This window comes from Microdochium trichocladiopsis (genome assembly GCF_020744255.1).
Source record: "Microdochium trichocladiopsis strain MPI-CAGE-CH-0230 chromosome Unknown B0I36scaffold_7, whole genome shotgun sequence".
In the NCBI taxonomy this organism is placed as follows: Eukaryota; Fungi; Ascomycota; class Sordariomycetes; order Xylariales; family Microdochiaceae; genus Microdochium; species Microdochium trichocladiopsis.
This window is the reverse complement of record NW_025763550.1, coordinates 2,386,843-2,407,207: the sequence shown is the minus strand read 5'-3', so window position 1 is coordinate 2,407,207 and position 20,365 is coordinate 2,386,843. Positions and strand designations below refer to the sequence as shown.

The window sequence follows — 20,365 nt, the reverse complement described above, 5'->3', positions numbered from 1 at the left end:
GAGCCGCGTTCGAATCGTGCTCGATGCCACCAATATCATCGTTAGTCACCAGTAAGCGTCATGTTCCCCAAGCATGCGCTTATTTTTGACAGAATGGCGGCTGTAGTTGCAACTTGCCATTCCCACGAGCGTCGCCCGCTCCAGTGGGGCGGCGAGGCGTCAGGATGAATCATCCACCATCACCCGCCTCTGGCAGGCACTACCCACGCGCTAAGCATGACTGGTGGCAACGTCAGCTCGTTGAGCCTCACGACACCCTCAAATCCGAATCGTGCCCGAATTTGCTACTTATGCCCTGATCCTTCCTGTATTAAAATCCCTCCCTATTATATTCATTATCATTTCCATCGCTGGCAACATCATCATCAACTACCCCCGGCCGGCACAACAGTTGAGCCACAGCCAGCAACGACGTCATCCAGCTCTCTATCCGCGGAAAATCCCTACTCAACCGTGAGCCAGATCACAATCCTCCGCAATGATCTCTACAGCCAACACAAGTGGCACTCCGGCCGGTAGGCGGCAGGCTGTGCCCGAAGCGCCCAGCAATCGAGTCGTTTCAAAACCTGTGTCCGACGCACAAGCACGCGACCCTCGCAAATACCAACTGGAGCAGATCAAACGACGCTTCTCCCTTAGGCAGACGAACCTGCAGAATGGCACTACGCTCCTGGCTTTCAACCTCAAGCCTTCAGATCCGGATTTTCCTTTTGACTTGGACTTGTTGGACTGCGAGCTCCTGGTCCCCGCTGCCTACCCGGATGCTGCCGCAGCACCCGTCCTCAAGGTGAAGAATAAAGACATCCCTCGCGGCTTTGCCATAAATATCGAGCAAGGGTGGGACAAGCTCGTAGAGGAGAGACGCGAGGCGACGCTGTTGGCACTCACAAACGCCCTCGACAGGAGCCTGGAGACCTACTTGTCCGAGAAGAAGCAGGACACCGTCACACTTATGTCCTTCAAAGACACAAGGCATCTGGAGTCAGAGACTACGACCCTCGGCAAGCAGCAGCCGCCAGTCAAGAACGTGCAAGAACCATCGGGGCCGGTTTCTTTGCCCAGCAGATCTTATCTTCCCGAGCCTTCGTACACAAAAGACGAGATCAATGCGGCAAAAGCTCGCAGAGCACAGGAAACCCGACAGCTCGAAGCCCGCATGAGTCGTTTATCCATGTACCAGCGTTCCAGCGACGGTGTGGTGTACACGCTACCCTTGGAGCCTCGGAGGCGTACCGAGCTTCCTACGGGGTTGCAAGCGGTGCAGTCTGTGCAGCTGATTGTGCCTCTCCTGTACCCCTTGCAGCCACTGCGAGTTCTGCTCAACGATGTCGAGTCCAAGGACGCAGAGGCTGTCGAGGAGCTCTTTGCAAAACGGGCGGCCCAGCAGACTCAGATGTCGCTCATGAGCCACATCAACTTCCTGTCCCAGAATATGCATCTTATGGTGAAGCAGGCTCAGCAACAGGAGGCCAAGCAGCGGCAGGAGGCTGCTGCTGCTGCGAAGGCCGCTGCCGATCTAGGCACAAGCACAGCACAATCAGAGAAGATGCCCGTCACAAGTTCTAGCCATGGCAAAACTCACATCCAAGTCATTCCGCGGCCGCCAGAATGGATATGGATTGACAAGGCGGACGACACTGAGAGTTCTGATGACTCTTGGGATGAGCTCGACTCCGACGAGGGCGGAGTGGCTGTCAATCCGCAAGAACCCTCAACAGCACCCCTTCATCAGCCGGAGAGAGGTACAGCTATATCGTTCCCGTCCATAGAGCTTCACGGCATTGAGCTGTTCCAGGTTGCACTCCTCAGTCTAAGCGTCAAGTGTGAGCGGTGCAGAACGATCAATGATCTCACAGGGCTTAGACCGGGGCTGGAAAAGTCGAGTAGCTGCAAAAAATGCGCCACGCCATTCGCCACAACTTTTCGCCCGGAAATGGTGCATCAAGGCTCAACCAGAGCTGGCTTCATAGACGTATCCGGCTGCACGGTCGCCGATATGCTGCCAAGGTAAGTCATTGACTCCGAACCAACTCAGATTTGAACATCATTCTAATGCCGTAATCTAGTACCTTCATACCTACATGCTCCACCTGCTCGACCGCAAGCCCAGGACTTGTGTCAGTGCGCGGCGACGTCACGAACAATGTCTGCCGCGAGTGCCACAACAAGTTCAGCTTCAAGATCCCAGATGTAAAGTTCCTCGCAATCACCCGCGGTGCAACACTGCCGCCGTCCGCCGGACCACGGCGAAAGCTCGAAAAGCTCGGTTTACACGTCGGAGAGCAATTACCCGACAGAGGATCCTGTCCTCACTACAAGCGCTCATATCGCTGGTTCCGCTTTTCCTGCTGCAGCAAGGTGCACCCGTGCGACAAGTGCCATGACGAAGCCGAGGACCACATCAATGAGTGGGCTAACCGCATGATTTGCGGCTGGTGCAGCCGAGAGCAGAACTATGCTGTCGAGGCGTGTGGTTTCTGTGGCAGGAGCGTCATTGGAAAAAAGGGCCGCGGGTTCTGGGAGGGCGGCAAGGGCACGCGGGACAAGACTAAAATGAGCCGGAAGGATCCGCGCAAGTACAAACGTGTAGGTGGTGGTGAGACCAAGAAGAAGGATTGATCAAGGCTCATGTACTGTACGGCTTCTCATGGAGCCCGATGAAAAATCTTGCCATGGCCTAGATGATTTGCGGCCTCCTGTCTAAGATGTACGCCTCGCAGCTGGTCAGGGCGGTGTTGGGTCTGTTACCACTCTTAGAAACCGGGAATTCACTCCTCCACATTGTTCCTCTATCCTTCATTCTTAAGTGGCCATGCCAGCATGGGAGAGAATGCCTTGGTCGGACCTGGTCAGATTTGGTCCGGTGATTCATTCTTCGCTTTTGTTGTCGTCCGGGGATATTTTGTTCTTCATGAGCGGGATCCATGTTTGCGGATTAGTCTCGCAGGGATTCTTGAGGCCTTCAGTGTTGTAAATGACTGATGCAACCCAGCATCGACGATGACGCGCCTGATAATCTGGAACTTCATTCAGCCGAGGGGAGAAAGAGGGGGGGGTGGGGGTGTGCAACCTCCATCTTGGATAATGTGTCGGGGGTTATGTTGAGGTAGAAGGGATTTTGGGTTGGCGAGGAGGGTGGGAAGGACGATACCACTCTGCATCACGAGGGTGCTACCACTGCGGGCAGCGAGTGTCTTGTTGGCGAGATGACTTTGCGCGCAGGCATCAACTGCTATCTGCATCGAGACCATTCTCGTCTGTAACTAATCTCCTTGAGAATGACGCCTAAAATGCAGACCGCACGTGTGTCTCCGTGGTGGCTGATGGCCGGCACGCTGTGTAGCTGGACCTTTTGTCGACAGCAACCGCAACACATCACCGCGAGACCTCAGCGCTCGTCAATACATCGCCGGACGTCACGAAAAAATTAAGGACAAAGATATATCCGCGCCCCCCGTCCCCTTGGCACCTTCTCCATTTGTAGCACAAACTCCGGCCATCTGGGCAGACGCACGATCGGGCCGATCAGTGTGGGCTGCATGCCAGATCGCGAACGCATGCACCCGTGACGTGCTTTCCTGGAGACCTAGTCATGGAGGGTTTTTTTTTTTGTTCTTTATTTTTTTTTTTCTGCAGGTCATACTATCTTTGCATGGTATCAGGATAGGACGCGGGTGACATGGCCACATCGGGGCAGGGCACCTGGAGCGATAGACGGACTGAAGTACACTAGTTGTGTGTAGTGGAGGGGTACTTGGCCAGCGGTTGAGCTGGCAACACGTGTACCGCGCAGGCGGGAGGGAGTGAAGCTTGTGGAGAGATGTTCCGCTCGGCCGGGAAGTTGAAGTCTCGTGTGTGATGATGGTGGTGGTGGTGGTGGTGGTGTGAGACATTTGCTTGCACAACTAGACGGTGTTGTACTCCCTGGTCGAACGGGATAGGTTGAAAAGTACGCCGTGTTGTGTGGTTGAGCCTGGCCATGGATGCGGGATCATTTCTCGATTTCGACCATACAAAGCTATTGAGCGAATGATAATGATTGAATTCCAGAGCCGAAACAGTGATTTCTTGAAAACTCCAAATTGTCACCGGGTCTTGTGACGCATGACGTCGGGCACCCTGGTGACGCTCGCCGCTTTTCCAAGAGCGCATGTGTCACTTAGAGTAGTTGCCGGTCCACGCTGCCGAGCTGTCAAGGCTGCAGCGCCGGACCCAGTCCCGAGGCCGGAAGCGGTTCGTTGAGCCTCGGCCGCGGCAGGTGTCGCGTTGCTGGGTGCCGGACACTCTCTGTCCGGCTTGTGGATCATCGCGGCAGGCAAGCACTTGGCTGACATTGACATTTCGTTTGCGCTAGGTCGATAAGTCTAATAGGAGAGAGTGTTTCTGTCATGAGAATATTCAGGAAAGTCTCTCTTGCCTACATGTCAACTCATTGTACTAGTGATCACTGATCTGTTTCTCGGAGCTACAAAACATTATACAGCGTTGTCTTCAACCACGCGCCATGAACTAGATCGACCAAAGCCGAAGCCTGTGGGTTTATCGGAAGCTAAGCTTCAGCATGTTGGGTGCAAAATCGGTTTTATCTTTTAATTTTTATTTCTCCTTCTCACAAATATTTTGAGGCTGGCACAGCTCATTTACAGGATTTAATTGAGCAAGCCTCCCAACATATGCGCACAACCATGGGAGGGATAATCGCAACCAGCATCTATCATGCCATTAGATCACAAGCAGGTGTGCACGGAAGCCCGCCCCGATCAAGTAGGATGCCCAGAAGCCTTACCGGTTGCCCGTCCATGGGGTGGTGCTTTGAGATGTCAGGGGTACCCCAGTCACCGGTGAGATCTCCTTCAGGGTCCTGCTCACTGTGTTGATGCCGTGATTAGCCTCGGCAACAGCCATTTGTCCTGCACACGCCCCCCCCCTTCCCATCCACACACACTCTGCAGTTGTGGTGCTGTCAGGCCTTTCCGATCTGAGCCTCATGGGGATATTAAACGCCGTGAAGCGAACTATGCGGGGTGCGCCACCCCAGATTTTTGTGGGTGACGTGCTGCAGGCCTTCTTTTCCATCTCGCGCGAGAGGGTGTGGTGGTTCGTGATGGTGTCGCGCCGGAAGGTGCGCGATGGTGTGGACAACGACGACGACCTGCAAACATAGAGGGCGAGTCGAGAGGCATCTGGTTGAATGGGGGCTTTATGAGGGAGGGTGTGCAGCGGTCCGACAGCGCGGGACTGTCCTCCTGACGGACACGTGCGCAACGGGGATGCCACTCGCTTGCTTCAGCCTCGCTGTGGTATGATGTGGTTGGGCGTGAGGAGAAGAGGGTGTGAAGCTACGTGTAGTAATTATCTGGGTTGGGGGGTGTCACATGGGACGTTATATTTTATGCGCTGTCCTCCATGGTGCGATGGACTGTCAAAGACCATCTGGCGATGCCTATTGTTTTGGGGACTTTATTTGGTCCTAAACTCTGAGCAATTACTGTTCATTTTTGTCACCACTTAACTGTGAAGTGCAGTGTTTGTTTGTGTCAGCCTGTCACCGTGACTTTGTAGGACCGATTGGTTGTGTACGTGTTCAATCGTGGGCAAGGATGCGATCCAGACGTAGTGCTCGTGCAGAGGGGGAGATCATGCACACACATCACGGGTTACTTCACACTGAGAGGGCTTCATGCGGTTCAATTCACAAGGCTTCCGCCAAACCACATGAGTCGCTGTTCGAGCAAATATCGCGATCCTCAAACCTGCCTACCCGCTCCTGCAATCTTGCAACCAGGGCCCAATTTCAGCCGATGATCTATGGTTTCTAGAGGCTAAGGCAGCAACTCGTCAGATCATGGAAAGTCAGATGACCTGGCACATCACCGCTGATCCGTCATACTTGCTCTTTCATTGACCCGAGAATTTGGCAATCCATAGCGTTGATCCAAATCCACGGCCTGAGACCTAGCCTATGATAGAGTTCCAAAGAATTGGAAGCAGGAATATGCATAGCATTGACATGATTTGTTGTGAGAATATAGGTTTCTTGTCCTCGGGTGTTCGTAGCACAAAACCTCATCCGGGCTTTGGGGACAATCTAGTTCGGCATGCAAGCCAGAGAATTCATGGCAAGGGGGTTTTCCCAGCGTTGAGACGTCCAAGGAAGACTAACGGGGTTCTTGGTAGCACGCCGGTGGCATTAAATTCTGATCAATATGTGTAATTCCATTTCGAGTCGACAGGTTCTCATAAGAATAAACATTCATTCATAACAGCGATGCTCAAGCTGCCCTGTGATGCTCTCACCCCTGCTACCTTCGGTCTCGCTTCATGGAGTTGTGTTGCATTCTTTCAAGCCTCAGCAGGCGAGTACATGGTCGCCAATCGACGAAGCCGCTAGACATGAACGAGGCTGCAGGCAGGTGGCACCCGCCTCGGCAAGCGAGCCGGCAGATATTTCTGCTCATCTCCTGGCTGAAGATTTGATTCTCTCAGACAATTTACCCTTCCTGCTTTTCCTCCAACGTTCAGTGACTCTGCTGGTACAGTCCTTCGCATTTCCGCGCAGACTGACAGTCACATGCTCCGAGCAGGACTCACCCTTGCGCACTCCTGGTTGGTGGATTCGGCTCCTGCTCGGTGCAAATGTAGATCTGAACCAGCCAACCGTCCGTAATCGGCAGGTTGGCCAAGCACAGGGTGGATCTGCGATTTCGGCTGGAACTCCTGGGGTAACAGGGTTGAGTTTGTGGCCTGACCGCAGACAGGGCTGCGGCTGCGGCTAATTGTGTTCCTTCACTTTCACCACTGGCGGGCGGGCCGGGTATCTGCATACACCATGCTAGAAGTGAGAGACTTTGGAAATTCTCGCAAAAGGCAAGCAGGTGGAAGAACAATGTGATTGAGCCATGAAGCGAGTCGGTCGAGACGGCCGTGCATGATAATCCACGGGACACATCGAGAACAAACCCAGGTCAGAAACGATTTGGAATGTATCGACCGAATTGGATATGTGACGTGTGACACTATCAAAGCTAAGTAGACCAGCAGCAAAGATAAATTCGTTTAATTCTGAACTCGGTCCTTTTCTTCGGGCGGTACTCCCCCACAGAAAAATAGACCGGACAAGGGACATTGAAGCACCTGAAGGGTGGTATTTGCCCCCTTACTCGCGATCGCATTCTGGAAATACGCAACTGCAAAACTACGATTGGACGGATAAACCTTGCGAGGACGAGGTCACAACAGAAATTACATGGCTGGCTTGAGCTGCAGAGAGGCCCTCCGGGCCGTGGTGGAGTCCAGGGATCCTCGGTATTCCCCGCCGTGAGCTTACTTTGGTAGTTCTGACGAACACTCGAGCCTGCACTGAACCCTTGCACACCGGGGGCAACTTTGGGTGCCGTCCATTTCTGTCCAAAGAAGCGAAGAGGCTTGCCACGGAAGATGCAGCCTAGTGCCCCGGGACCAGGACTCCCTGGACTGTCATGTGCTTTCCGGCCATCAAGACGGTGTGCGAGAATTTTTTTACCCACGCGACAAGCTCATTTTATCATGGTCTTCGATATTACGGTGCACCATGTGTAATTGCGCTGTGATCTGGTAGCGGCCTGACAAATACTTGACTCATGGGCTTGGACGCCCGCGCACGCAGATCTGGCGTAGGATTCCCCCCGGAGCCCGGGCCGGCCAGCATGAAACAGCCATCCAAGTGTCTGGTGACCACTGACCGACTGGCGCAGACGTCAGCCATCTATTAGCGCGGATGCGACCACTGCCGGGTCGCATCCGCGGACCCTCCCGACACTAATTTGGCGCTTGTCACGGGGCCCCTTCTTTGTATGCTTTGGGATAGCCCGAGTACTAGGACGTCGCGCTCGGCCGAGCAGAGCACGGGGACAGTGATGCAATGCGGGTGCTGGAGGTTGCGGACTGTGCAGAGGTCATTTGTCTTGATGTCCCAGCCAAAATATCTATTCTCATGCTCAGCCCCCGCGATGAAGTAACGCAACGAGTCGTGCTCGAGCGCGATCTGAAAGGCGATCATTGCTACCAGCCTTGTCAGCCAGATGTACTCTTTGACAACAGAACCTCCTTTTTGACAGACTTAAGGAGGCGGACCGATCATACAACGCTTGGCCTGTGTTGCTACGCAATGTTCGTAACTATAAGAAGTGAAGCAAACACTTTGGCAGCACCAGCCAGCCATTGGACTTTGATCTCTCGTGTCTACAGCATGCCAGCCAATGTTTGTGTCGAAAGTGCTGGGGTTCCAGCTCACAAGCCCATATGTGTGCATGATTGCTGTGGAACAAGTCCACATGCTTCTAGAAGCAAACTAATGCAGGGGCTAAGTGTCCATGGCTCGTTCGACCAGTGTCACGATGCGAACAATAGACTGCCCTATCACCACAAAGCTTGAGGGAAGCCCCTTTCCCGTGTGAGGCGCCCACTCACACCTGCACGGCACAGACGCACTAATGATGCTGGGCAGTGACTCGGGCAGCTCGAGCTTTCAATGATAAATTCAGTCAAGATTGATTAAACGAAGCAGATTTTCTGGGCAGTTTTATTGTTTCCATGTTTCTTTTACCATAAGGACAATTTCCTGGCAGCCAAGTCATATCCTCGTGCCACAATCAACGCGCTTAATTCCTGGCACCGCAAGAGTTCGCTGCTTACGGCACAGAACCGTATCAGGAACCATCGCCATTCTTGCAAGAAAGCCTGCGAATCGCCTTTATGAGCATCCACCGTCCCCGCATACCAGCCCCGCAGACCGGCGAATATCGTATCGAGATGGCCAGTGATTGCCATGAAACTCTACGAGTTCTTTCAGTGACAGTACCGATTCAGAGCTTTACCACGTTGCGTGTAACCTTTTGCATCTGCGACGAATACTATTGATGTAAAGAGAGGGGGCCCACGTGGGCCGACAGAGAGCGACGGCGGCCGGAATGCGTGCCCCGTGCCTAGTCCATTTGGCCTCTTGACTATTTGTAGACACAACCACGATGCGGATATTTAAATGAGCATCGGCAAACAATGTTCGAGGCCTTCTGGAAGCTCCGCGAGCTAAAAACCCTTTACGCATTTCTTGGCACGGGCTTCAGCAGCAACGAGGGAAAGCGGGTTCTTTCTCCAATTGCACCCCCCCTCCTAGCCACCCACCACCAGTCGAAGAACCCCTTGATAGCTATTCAGAGTGCCAGATGACCGCTTTGACACTTTTACCGAGATCGTGGAGGTGCCACGAGGCAGCGCTACAAGCAGTAGCGCGGCTCCTCCTTGGGGCCACATTGGGTGCCCCCCTTAGATCCGGCGCCGCCGCCACGCCCTCAGACCGCGTGATTGTCAGCTCACTGGGCCGTGCCGCATTCTAGCGCGTTGCTAGGTCTCAGCTGTCGAGGTGCCTTGACTCGCAGTCCGGGAGGCAGTCGTTCGTTAACTTGGGGTCATGACTTTGCGGCTGCATCAATGGGTGTGTCGACCAGTTCACTTGTAAGGATGTCGACTAATAAGACAGCACATTTGATTCACCAGAGTGCAGCGAAGACTAGCGGGGTGGACGCCAAGGCGTGCTTGACAATGCCATTGTTCTACACAAGCGTTGAAGTTGTGATTGGCTAGGAGCAACCTTTTCTCTGCTTCGAATCTGGCGACGTCCCGACTCCTGTCCATCAGACACGCAGATTGTTTCAAGGGCGTCAGGACTTCTTTGATGAATCGCAAGGCGCATCTGCGACAGAGAAAACTGGGATCAATAGTCACTCCAGTGTGTCTTGTAGTCGGCCACTACGCCGCCTGGGGGGGCCAGCCTCTTTCAGAGAACGAATTGTGACAGACCCGGCCTACGTGTTGGAAAAAAGAATTCATCAATCCAACATTCACAAATTTTAGTGATGTATATTCTAGTTTCACACGGAGTATTCATAGGGCTGCATCGAGATGCTAAGAAGCCGGTTGTGCAACTGCGACGTCATACTGCTGCAGCCCCACCTTGATATCCTGTTTCCATCATTAGAGTTGTAAGAACATCACCTGCACGAATCCTTGACACGACGACAGGGCAAACATGAATCTTGACCTTCACGAGTTCTTCCATGGATGTCGCTTCAACGGCCAAATAATCCAATAAATCAGGTCTGCAAGGAAACCACACCTGGTAGCTCCATTCCAAGACAGCAAGGGAACCCTACATACAATCATGGCAGAAGACAATCCCAGCCCCGAGCAGGATGGGGAGAACCAAGACAGCAAGAACAAGAAGCCTACCAGCAAGGAGAGGCTTACCGAGGAGATCAAGAAGCGCGTCGAAGAGAGCAAAGAGCTGCAGCAAAAATCAATCGAACTGCACAAACAGGCCGACGAGATTGAAGACCAGGACAAGGCAGCAGACCTGCACCACGAGGCGGCGCAGCTCGACAAGAAGGCCGCGACGCTGCTCAAGACGGCGCGGAGGCTCGAGACTGGCTGGATGCAGGGCGGCGCGACGGGGGGAGGGATTGGAGCAGGCATTGCCGGCGGCTTGGGCACGGTGATTGGGTCAGTGGTCGGCGGCGTGGTGGCGATACCTACGACCGGGCTGGGGATATTGATCGGTGCTGGGACCGGCCTGGTTCACGGACCTTGGGTCAAGTTTACGGACAAGTTTACAAAGGATGACGAAGATGAGATGGAGCGGAATGCGGAGGCGGATGCGCAGTCATTAATCAATGTCGGTCCAGATCCGGTCAAGGAGGAGCAGGCGGAGAAGAAGAGCGATGCGGCATGATCGATTGGCACAGACTGAGTATGACTTAACGGTCTTGAGCATAATTTGACAGCAAAAGTGATTTCAATTGGTACATGAGCCATGTCTATCTGAGCGGCGAAGTCCCCTTTTGTCCCCCGCCTTCGGGGATTAATCCTCAATCGATACGATTAGATATCCTACACTTAAGCCTTGCTCTTCTGAAGCTCTTTGAACCGCGCAGCAATCCCCTTCTGCAGGGGTGGGGGCGCCTCGCCGACGAGCTGGTCGATGTTTAGGTCCGGATCACTCTTCTTTAGAGCTCGCTGGTATCCCTCGCGGGCGGCGACGCGCTGTAGATATGCGAGAATGTTGTCGTATCCAGCAAGGCTGTATTGGTTGTAGCAGCGCATGCTAGTAAGGGAGACCACAGCCATGATGTCAGCGGCTGTGAGCTCGTCGCCGGCAAGGTATTGCGCCTGTGACAACCGCTTGTCGATGAAGGCGAGCAGTTCATTCTGCTTGGCTGTGAAGCGCTGCACAATTGGGTTGTCGTCACCCAGGCCGGAGGACTTGAAGGTGAAGTTCCGCATGAGGGTGGCCTGAAGGGTCGCATTGGCAAAGTCTATTGAGGATTTCTAGAGCATAAGCAAGTTGTGGTCTCAAATACGCATCGAAGAGGGGGACACGACGTACGGAACCAGTAAAGGTAGTCGGCATAGTTCTTGTCGGTGGGCTTGACGATGAACCTGCCGTTGCCGTGTTTCTGGCAGATGTACTCGACACAGGCGGCCGACTCGGCAAGGGTGAGATCACCGTCCTGGATCACGGGTGCGGCCCCGAGCGGATGAAGGGCCTTGTACTCGGGCGGCGCAAAGATGGGAGCGCGCTCATAGACGACCAGCTCGTAGTCCAAGCCGAGCTCCTCGCACAGCCAGACGACTCGCTCCGACTGCGAGACGGTCAGATGGTGGACTTTGAGGGTCATGTCTGCGGTGGCGGATGTGTTGATGATGGTGATTGCGAGGGCAAAGCAAGCTGTAGGGAGTGCTGATGACTGGCTGGCCTCTTCTTATGTTTTTGGGGGTAAGTGTGGTTGCGGGATGGTTGTAAGCAGAGACACAACACGTAGCAGTTCCCTCCCAAGGTGACTGCCTAAGCTCGAAGCTCAACAAAGAAGAAGCGCGAACTGTTGAGGGACTTGGTAATGAGGGCGTGCCCTCGGCGATGACGCCCGGTGCGGAGATGGCGGCGATCCGCGGAAGCCCTACGCTCGGACGGTGGAGCCGCCGCGCGGAGGCACTTGCCCGATACGGGAACATGTCAGTTCGAGGACGGCCTGTCAGTGGCCCGGCCACATCGCATTCCTTTGTGCCAGGCAGCATTCCGCCATCAACTCTCTCGACAAGGATTCACTCACTCGGCCTTTTCGGCTCGAGATGCCACTATCGCCGGAGGTGGCCATGACAGCATCGCTGCCGGTCGACCTTTTGTGACTCATGGAAGTCACTTGATGGTGCACTGCAGTGGCCGAACATAATCCACGCTGCCTCCATGAATGCCTGGATGGTGCTGTGTCTGGATACGACAAACCTGAGGGTTTTGTTGTCTTCGCTCAGGTACTTCAAAGTGCCTTTGGCCAGATTCGATTTGTGTTGTATCTTCCCGTGGGAGGGTGCTGTAACTGCGTAGACACTGTAGATGAGTGCTCGAACGCTATCCCAGCAAAGCCTCGACAAGGCCGTCCGACAGGAAGACTGCATATTGGTATTCCTGCGCAATTATAATCTCCTGACCACCCAGGATTCACCTCAGTGTCGCAACCACAACCACGAAATTATGTAGGTAGGCTTTCCATTGCTGTCACTGCTGGCAATCCAGGTGCGCAGCCCGCCATTACACCATTTGTTTTCAGCTCCCTGGGAATACAAAGCCATCCTGATCTTAAATAGCCTCATGGTGGCTGAGCTGCGGGTGGTCTTTGGTGCAGTGGTAGTATGCGGGTTTCGAATTTTGCGTGATCCGAAGTTCCAAAGGATAAAGCGAGCTGAAGCTGTGTGGTTCATCAGAAACGAGAATTCAAAGTCTGCCACATTCATGCTGTCCCTGTGCCAGGTCAATTGAGGACAGTGCGGACCATACGCACTTCCTGCCGTTGCACCAGGCGATAATACAGTCACGATCTGTGGACATCCCCGAGGATATCTGGTCATATTGGGCGCGCGGACCTCCCATCTTCAATGCGTTGCCAAAACGGATTTGCACATCAAACAAGACACAAGAGGCAATTGAGGTGTGGAAAGGGGAGTTGCGGTTCTGGGCAATTATCACATCTGACACAACGGCTTCTTGTTCATTTCCAGTGATAATTATTGTCCATATGGAGTCCACATTCATGAACTCTTCAAGAAAGCATAGCGGGGGTAGCTGTTCATTGACAAAGTGTCATTGAATGAATTCAACCTTTTCATGACCGTGATTGACTGGAGTCCAACGCTTTCCAAAGATGTAACACTGGAGAGTTTGCTTCTCTGGCCCTAGATCTTCCGCGTTCGTTGCTTATTACGTATACGCCCAAGTTCGTTGGGAGAAAACACATCTACACCTCTGCCACTAGATTCGTCGCGAGAAGAGCACCTCTGCACCTCTACGCCTAAATTCGTCGCCAGAAAAACACCTCTATACCTCTACGCCCTGATTCGTCGAGAGAGAACTACCTGTACGCCGAGATCCGTCGTAAGAAGAATAGGTGATATCGGCGACGGCCGGGCGTAATACGTCTGGGACGGCTGCGGACTCCCGGATTGTCGTTTTCTTGCCCTTGGGACACGAGTTCAGCTCAACACAGGCTAAGTTACCGACGAGCGCAGACGGCGAGCCATTGGTCAAACGTACCGCCGAAGCAATGCGCCGTCATGCAAAGTCTGCGTCTGGGCTATCAACTCGAACATATATGTCTCTCGAGTCATCAACCTCACTTGCAGGCCCCGGTGTGCTTGGAGCAACTGACTCTGGCGCTTCTTTCCCAAGGAGGTCACCTGCTTGCACACGCGAACCCTTGGCAAGATGTACTCGTGATGCCCATTGTCTCCCAGGCGGCCTCGCAGCCTTTGCCAGCATCATCGCTCTTTACTGACAGGGTACTCCCGCCATGTCGAGCTGTGTGCTTGCGCCACTTCGATCCTGTCAGGCATGGGTATCATCCAAAAAGTCTCATATGGCAGCGCGCATAAGCATCAGTAAAATAAGAAGCTCGTATTTGATCTCAGCTGTAACCCGATAACTCGAGATGGCTTTGTACAACCAGGCTCAGCCCTCGATGCTGACCCGGAAGCACGCGGAGCCACCTGAGCCGGCAACGATAACGTCCTACAGCGTTGTACACAGCAATGCACCCTCGCGCAAGGAAGTGCCGTCTCGGCTCAACCGCGCCGGAGCACTCTATGTGAATCGAAACAAGCTGGAGCAGCTTGAAGGTCATGTCCTATTTTCAGCTCTCGGGAGCTGGGTCACGAGAGTTGCACAAGACAGCCACCGATGACTTGGATTCATGATACACACGACATGGCTTCGACCTTGCACACCTATGCATGACACAATGAGAATGATTCCCAATGCTTCGAACGTGCTCATCACACTTGGAATGGCCAAGATGATTGGGTTTCTGTCCGACGACCCGCCACGATTAAAGGCAAAGGTTGTTTGATGTCAGATGAGACAAAGCCTCTTGTCTGGCACACCGGAAACGACCTAGCCGACGATAACGGTATGACAAGGAGGCTGGATTCGTGAGGAAACCATTATCGTGAGCTCAAGGGCAAAAGAAATCAATCATTTTGTTCGAGGCTGTTGCGATAAATTCATCGAATTTAACCAGCAACTCGACAAAGATTCCGCTGAGACAAGGATATTCATCAATTGGAGGAGTAGTACACAGACAAGGAAGCCTCTTTCAAGCCACCCCCCCCTTCGTGATCTTGTCACCCACGATCGTGAGAAAGGTGGTGCAGCCGGCCCGATCTCCATGGTCGAGTCGTGAGATGGGCCATCAAATGGAGCCATGATGACCGAAGAGCCCTCGAGATGCCCAGATCTGGGGCGCGATACCTCGTCATGCCCGGCTCCATGGGGTCATGAGAACCACAGTCCAAGGGCAGCAGACAAGGGGCAGTCCCCTGTGAGCTGACTCGTCTCGAGGGCAGCAGGTGCCTGCCTCTTCACGAGAATGGAGTATGGCGTAATCAAGACCCGAAGTAAAACCAGGTCCTGGAAAAACACTTGGGTGTGGGCCACCGTCGTCGGCAGTTGTGAACCGCAATCTCCAAGTTCTTCTGCCTTGAGTCGTGTAGTTGGAGCCCTATGAGCGTCCAGGGCTTGAGAATGTGGCCGCTTGCGGCGAGATTGTGGGGAGCCAAGGAAAGCCGCTGGGGACCTAAGGCCTGGGGTAAGCCCATTCGGCGGCGTGCCAGCCCTGGAGGCACTACAGGCTCGCCCTGCTAGCAGGACTTTTTAGCGCATCCTGACCCAGGTGGTCACTAATGACTCCTCCCCACACGCCAGGATAGCGCAACGTTCTCTCTCCACGACCCACACTCGCCATCCCTCTTCCAGCAGCAGGGCTGGGAAAACAACAAACTAGAGACATGACATCATACACCACGCGACCCCCAAGAGAATGCCTCGCTCGTAGGAGCTGCCTAGCAGCGAAAGCTGATCGGCAACCACCCACTCCTTCGCGAATCCGGCTCAAGCATCTTCTAGTGTCTCACGAGACCTTGCCGCCCATACCCACCACCGCAATCGCTTGTGTCCTTCCCACCAGATGTCAGGGCTCAATCGAGGCTCGTCCACTGGTCAATGCAGTTTAGCGACCACCGCCAGTGTGCAATGCTTACTTGAAGCGTCAGGAGGACTGGTGTCTGCCGGTACGGGCTGCCAGAAATGTAGTGGTGGCTTTCGGCAATGACACACCCGGAACCAGGATTTCTGGCTCTACTCTTTTCCGAAGGGTTCCCCAACCTCGGGCGAGGGCCTGAGTCACTCACTCATCGGCAATCTCGGTCACAACAGGCTGTTTGCCTCTCAAGTCGACCCTCTCACTTGCCCGTACGTCAGCGTGGGGAGGTCCGCATGACAACTGATGTCAACCGGTGCCGAGTACAGCAGTGATGGGAGTTTTGATTGCCAATTGTGATCCATGGTTGATCGCTACTACCTCGAAATGGTAACGTATGTTGACGGATCCGTGGGTGCTATCAACTACCACTAGGCCGGGCCCGCATCTCGATCCAACGCACCCCTCAAAGTCATCCCGACCCAACTACCACAGTATGATCTCAGCCGATCTGCGATGCTAGCGCCATGTGCGTTTCAACAACGAGACGCTTCCTTTCCCCGGATTTAGCCGTCTCCGGATGGGGAGGATCGGGGGAGAGAATGTAAAAACACAAAAAACTATCAATTGGGGATTAATTGTTGTTCAAATTAAATGCCACTGCCCAGGCGTGTCATTCACCTGCATCTTGGCACGCAAACGCAAACGTAAACGCAAACACGAAGGTATGATGACCAGGGACCTTGTGGCGCGCGCGGCATTTAACGGTCAACCTTGCATTCGTTTAGTGCCAATGCCGCCTCGACCCTGGGCTGGCTGGGCTGCGGACGACCGGGTGGCAGAACTCACAAACTACAGAACAAACAATTCAACGAAGGAGCCCCCTTTTCGCGCAATTCTCGCATGGCCGCTCATTGCGCTGGTTTGCTGTTCCCTCTTCATTTGCGGGCTATAAACATCAGACGGCTTCGAATACTGTCATGGAAGCGCTGGTCGCAAATGAGACAGGTCTGTGCATACCCGTGTTTGGCAAACCATGTCACAGTCGACGGTGGAACCTGGACCTTGGTCGTCGCTGGGTACTATGTATGGTGCCTAAACTGTCGATATTTGCGAGGCTGGCTTGTTGTGCAGGCCGAGAGTCACTTCAGCTTTACTCCCCCCCTACACCGCACCTGCCCAGCTCAATGGGTCTTTTCCTCCCTAAGATATCACATATTACTTCTCCGGGCATTCGCAGGGCGCTGGCACAGCTCAGCCCGGGATGTGCCGGGACAAACGCTATCAGGGCTGCTGCGCGCGCGCATAATGAGGTCTGGGCGCCTGCCTGTCCGTTCTTCGACATAGGCCGATCACAAAGGAGCGGTGTCGCCGGCTCGCTGGCCCCCTGGTCTCCGGTGCCGCGCCGCTAAAGCAAAGAATCAATGAGCATCGACAACGTGTGATATCACACACATTATAAGATGACGTTGCTGTCGGTCAGCTCCTGGCGGCCATTCATATTGTGCGAGACCGAGTCACATGAGGGCTGAAACCTCGCCTCAGTGGGCACGCATGCCGCAGGTATCTGATAATGATCCCGGGGGGAGGTGGTCGGGGGGTGCTTTCACCTGGAATAAGGTTCACTGCTGGACGGGCCTCGGAAAACACAGCCCTGTGCAATGTTGCACCAGAGGGAGGCGAGAGAGAGAGAGAGAGAGAGAGAGAGAGAGAGAGTGAAGAGCCAGGCAGCCGTTTTGACCTCAGACTCCCAACCATTCCAGATTCTCAGCCTCGCGCCAATCAGAAAAAGTGCACATGGCATTGCCCTGCCTTTTAACTGGACGGGATTATTCAATCCAGGAATTACTCCATTGGGGTCCAACGCGTGCAGGTTTGCAGAGTCAGCTGGTCGTTCCATTTTTGGGGGGGCAAGGGGGTCAGCTACAACCTTTACTCCAAGGACCATTTCCATGATGACTGGCCGGGGCCGCTGTGAGTGGCCAGAAATCGGCCTGCGCGGTGCCAGCGCATAGATAATTGACAGCCAGTAGATTTCTGGCACACGACTCGCTTTTTCGGCAATAAAGATGACGATAGGAGCTGATATCTCGAGCAGCCGCGCATTGGGGGCCAACTCGTATAGCTGACGGCGAAGATTTTCTGCTTCAGCGGGAGCAAACGCAGCTATTCTTGGCATATTCTGTGCGGAATTTGTTTTATCGAGGATGATTAAATTTCTTTTCTTGTGATGGTCACAGTGGTGCTGCTAGGCGCTTGTTCACCGACTTACACAGGCCATGTCAAGTGCGTCGATATCAACATCTTCAGCCACCCCGGCATACTTCAGACTCGATCTCAGCTACAACTACCACCGTACGTACCATGAGCACTAAACAAGAGGTTCGGGGACGTGCTGCTTTGAACAATAACAACATACAATATAAACCAAGACGAAATTGTGTGGTCTGCTGAGGCATGTCAAGGCGACCTGTCACCAAACCCACCATCCACCATCACAGTAACAACAACTCTGCGGTGATCCCAATCCCCCACCCCTTCGTAAGGCCTAGATGCAACCTCTTCGTGACTTGAAATCCCCAGCAGAGATCCAACCGCCTGGGGTGCGGCTCCCTTCTCTCCCACCCACCCAGAGCGCAAAGAGACAGGGGTCATCAGAGAGGGGGGAGAGGAAGGGGGGGGACGGGCAACTCAAGCCTCGCGAGTGTGGGAAAGCATGGGCGCGTTGCGCCTGCTGACTTGACAGCTCCCACGCCCCGTGCTTCGGATGGCTTCCCCGTGGCAATGAGGGTGTGTCAGGCAAGGCGCTGGGCATGGGCGACATGGGGGTTGGTGGTGGTGGTGGTGGTGGTGGCACCCCATGGCAGTGGCGGGCGGGCAAAGCGGGTGTGCGCAGTCACGAGCAAAAGACCGTTGGACAGGCCCGTTGTCGCTGTCATCATGTTCACACACATACACCCACAGACCAACCAACCAACGGGCAAGGAGAGGAAAAAGCAAAAAAGAATAGCGACAAGGGTCAAAATCGAGTAAAGACATGCGCACCAATCAAAAAGCAGAGGGGATGGATTGGGGCGCTGTGAAAATGTGTGCCACCGGCGCCCATCCCCCCCCCCCCCCCATGCTCGTCACCACGGGTCGACCCCTGCCGTTACACAAGCAAATCGGCACTTCAGACGCCTGCCCGTCACCCTTGCAGATTCGACCTCACATGACCGCGACTTTGTCGCTTGGCTCAGCTTTCCCTCTCAGTCTGCCTTGTCGTCAACAGCCCCCACCAGACAGGCAGGGTTCGTCGCACGTTGGTGCCGCGCCGAAGTACGGCAAAGCATGTGAGAGTCGCAAAGAATGACGGCTTGGGACGGCTTGGGATGACAAGCTGCCATGGCTTGGGCAGCTGTAGGCATGCCCATGAGGGCTTCCTGCTGTGTACCTTCCTGCTATGAGCTGACGGGCTCTAGGACACATTACTACTCCCTCATTCAGCGCAGGAAGCGGTTATTTGAACGGAAGACCATACACACAGTACATCAAGCCAAGAAAACGTAGCAAAGTCGGTGATTATTCATCGATATCTTTCAGGTATACAAACAGTCGAGATGGTACTGGCAACACTTGCGCACATCAGAAAGCCCTTGGAAGGGCGTAAACTGGTTCCAGTTCCACGCTCCCCCGTAATAAAAAAAAGCGGCAAAGCATCCAAGTGCTGAAACAAAACCTGCGATTCGCAGTCGGGTACGCACCTCATCTGGTACTACCACACTTTGCGATAGCTCACGCAACACAAACGCTCCCCCCAGCACGATTGCACGCAGCACCAGACTTTAAGCCTGCCACACACATGGAGCTGCAGGGTCCTACAATGCAACCACGCAATGCTTGCCAATTCGCGATGCCGTCTTCAGATATATTATGAGGTTAGATAAATTAATATGCACGTCAACAAATCAAATCCTCGCTCGGGGTGTTCTCCCTGTTCAGAACGGAACGAAACAGCAACGATAAAGTGTCTGTTTCACAGCACAGACAACGAAACCAACGTCCCACGACGTCATCGCAAAGGGCCCCAGCCAAGCCCCCCCTTCCGGAACCGCTTCCGGGGAACTTGGCGTGTCCGAGACAGCCACGCCTCGAAACCAAAAACCCCCCACAAAACCATGGTCACGAGGCCCAGGGAAAGTGCCAGATTAGACTTTTCGCCAAAGGAGATAGACAAAAGCACAAGTCGCGACATAGCATGCGGTGTTGGGTAGTATCGCCTCGCCTCACCTAGCCTCGCCTGGCCGGATTGCAATCACCCTCGGCCCGAGGTCGCAGCAGTGTGTTTTTTGTCCCAAGCATGTGTTGTATGCATAATCAAACCAATGTCAGACAGACATTGTGGCGTGTAGCACGATGTCAAGAGTGTGTGCAACACGCAAAAGGACAATTTCGTTCACCAGCGCAGGTTGTGCAACACCGCGCTTATCGAGTATCTCGTACACGCATTTTTATGGCTGCTGTGGGAGTACAGCAAAGGGAACCAGAATGCAGAGATCAATTCATGTCAGACATCGAAAGCCACGTCGTCAGAAGTGCCGTGCACTAACCACATGTACCGCAAATATGCAGAAGGGGGAGAGACAGCAGACCAGATCGATGGGGCCGGACGCCTCCCCCCAACGTCTGCTATGAGTAAAAGGATATTATCTTGAATTTAAATCCAGAGGATATCCACGAGTCCCTTGAAATTAAACGCCCATTCGCAGCGAGAGACATCCTCGCGCGGTGCCCGCAATGGAGCTCAGGAACCGGAGAAGAGTGTGTGC

General features: G+C 54.0%; 4 protein-coding genes across 4 annotated transcripts; 2 read left to right on the top strand and 2 right to left on the bottom strand.

The window, feature by feature from the left end:
- Positions 1 to 478: 478 nt before the first annotated feature.
- B0I36DRAFT_247795 (CHY zinc finger domain protein) lies at positions 479 to 2,619 on the top strand (the record flags this gene model as incomplete). Its single annotated transcript, XM_046150333.1, has 2 exons — positions 479 to 2,007; positions 2,067 to 2,619. 2 exons carry the CDS (start codon positions 479 to 481, stop codon positions 2,617 to 2,619), a joined length of 2,082 nt encoding a protein of 693 aa, XP_046010722.1.
- Positions 2,620 to 10,007: 7,388 nt separating this feature from the next.
- On the top strand, positions 10,008 to 10,808 carry B0I36DRAFT_328253 (uncharacterized protein). The gene has a single exon (XM_046154571.1). The coding sequence runs from the start codon at positions 10,199 to 10,201 to the stop codon at positions 10,763 to 10,765; it is 567 nt and encodes a 188-aa protein (XP_046010721.1). The 5' UTR covers positions 10,008 to 10,198; the 3' UTR covers positions 10,766 to 10,808.
- Positions 10,809 to 11,929, bottom strand: B0I36DRAFT_385846 (glutathione S-transferase). The gene is made up of 2 exons (XM_046161085.1): positions 11,420 to 11,929; positions 10,809 to 11,348 (listed from the first exon to the last, which is right to left on the bottom strand). Exons 1-2 carry the CDS (start codon positions 11,709 to 11,711, stop codon positions 10,930 to 10,932), a joined length of 711 nt encoding a protein of 236 aa, XP_046010720.1. The 5' UTR covers positions 11,712 to 11,929; the 3' UTR covers positions 10,809 to 10,929.
- Positions 11,930 to 16,979: 5,050 nt separating this feature from the next.
- Positions 16,980 to 17,351, bottom strand: B0I36DRAFT_145304 (uncharacterized protein). The gene has a single exon (XM_046148432.1). It carries the CDS (start codon positions 17,313 to 17,315, stop codon positions 17,055 to 17,057), a length of 261 nt encoding a protein of 86 aa, XP_046010719.1. The 5' UTR covers positions 17,316 to 17,351; the 3' UTR covers positions 16,980 to 17,054.
- Between the last annotated feature and the right edge of the window lie 3,014 nt (positions 17,352 to 20,365).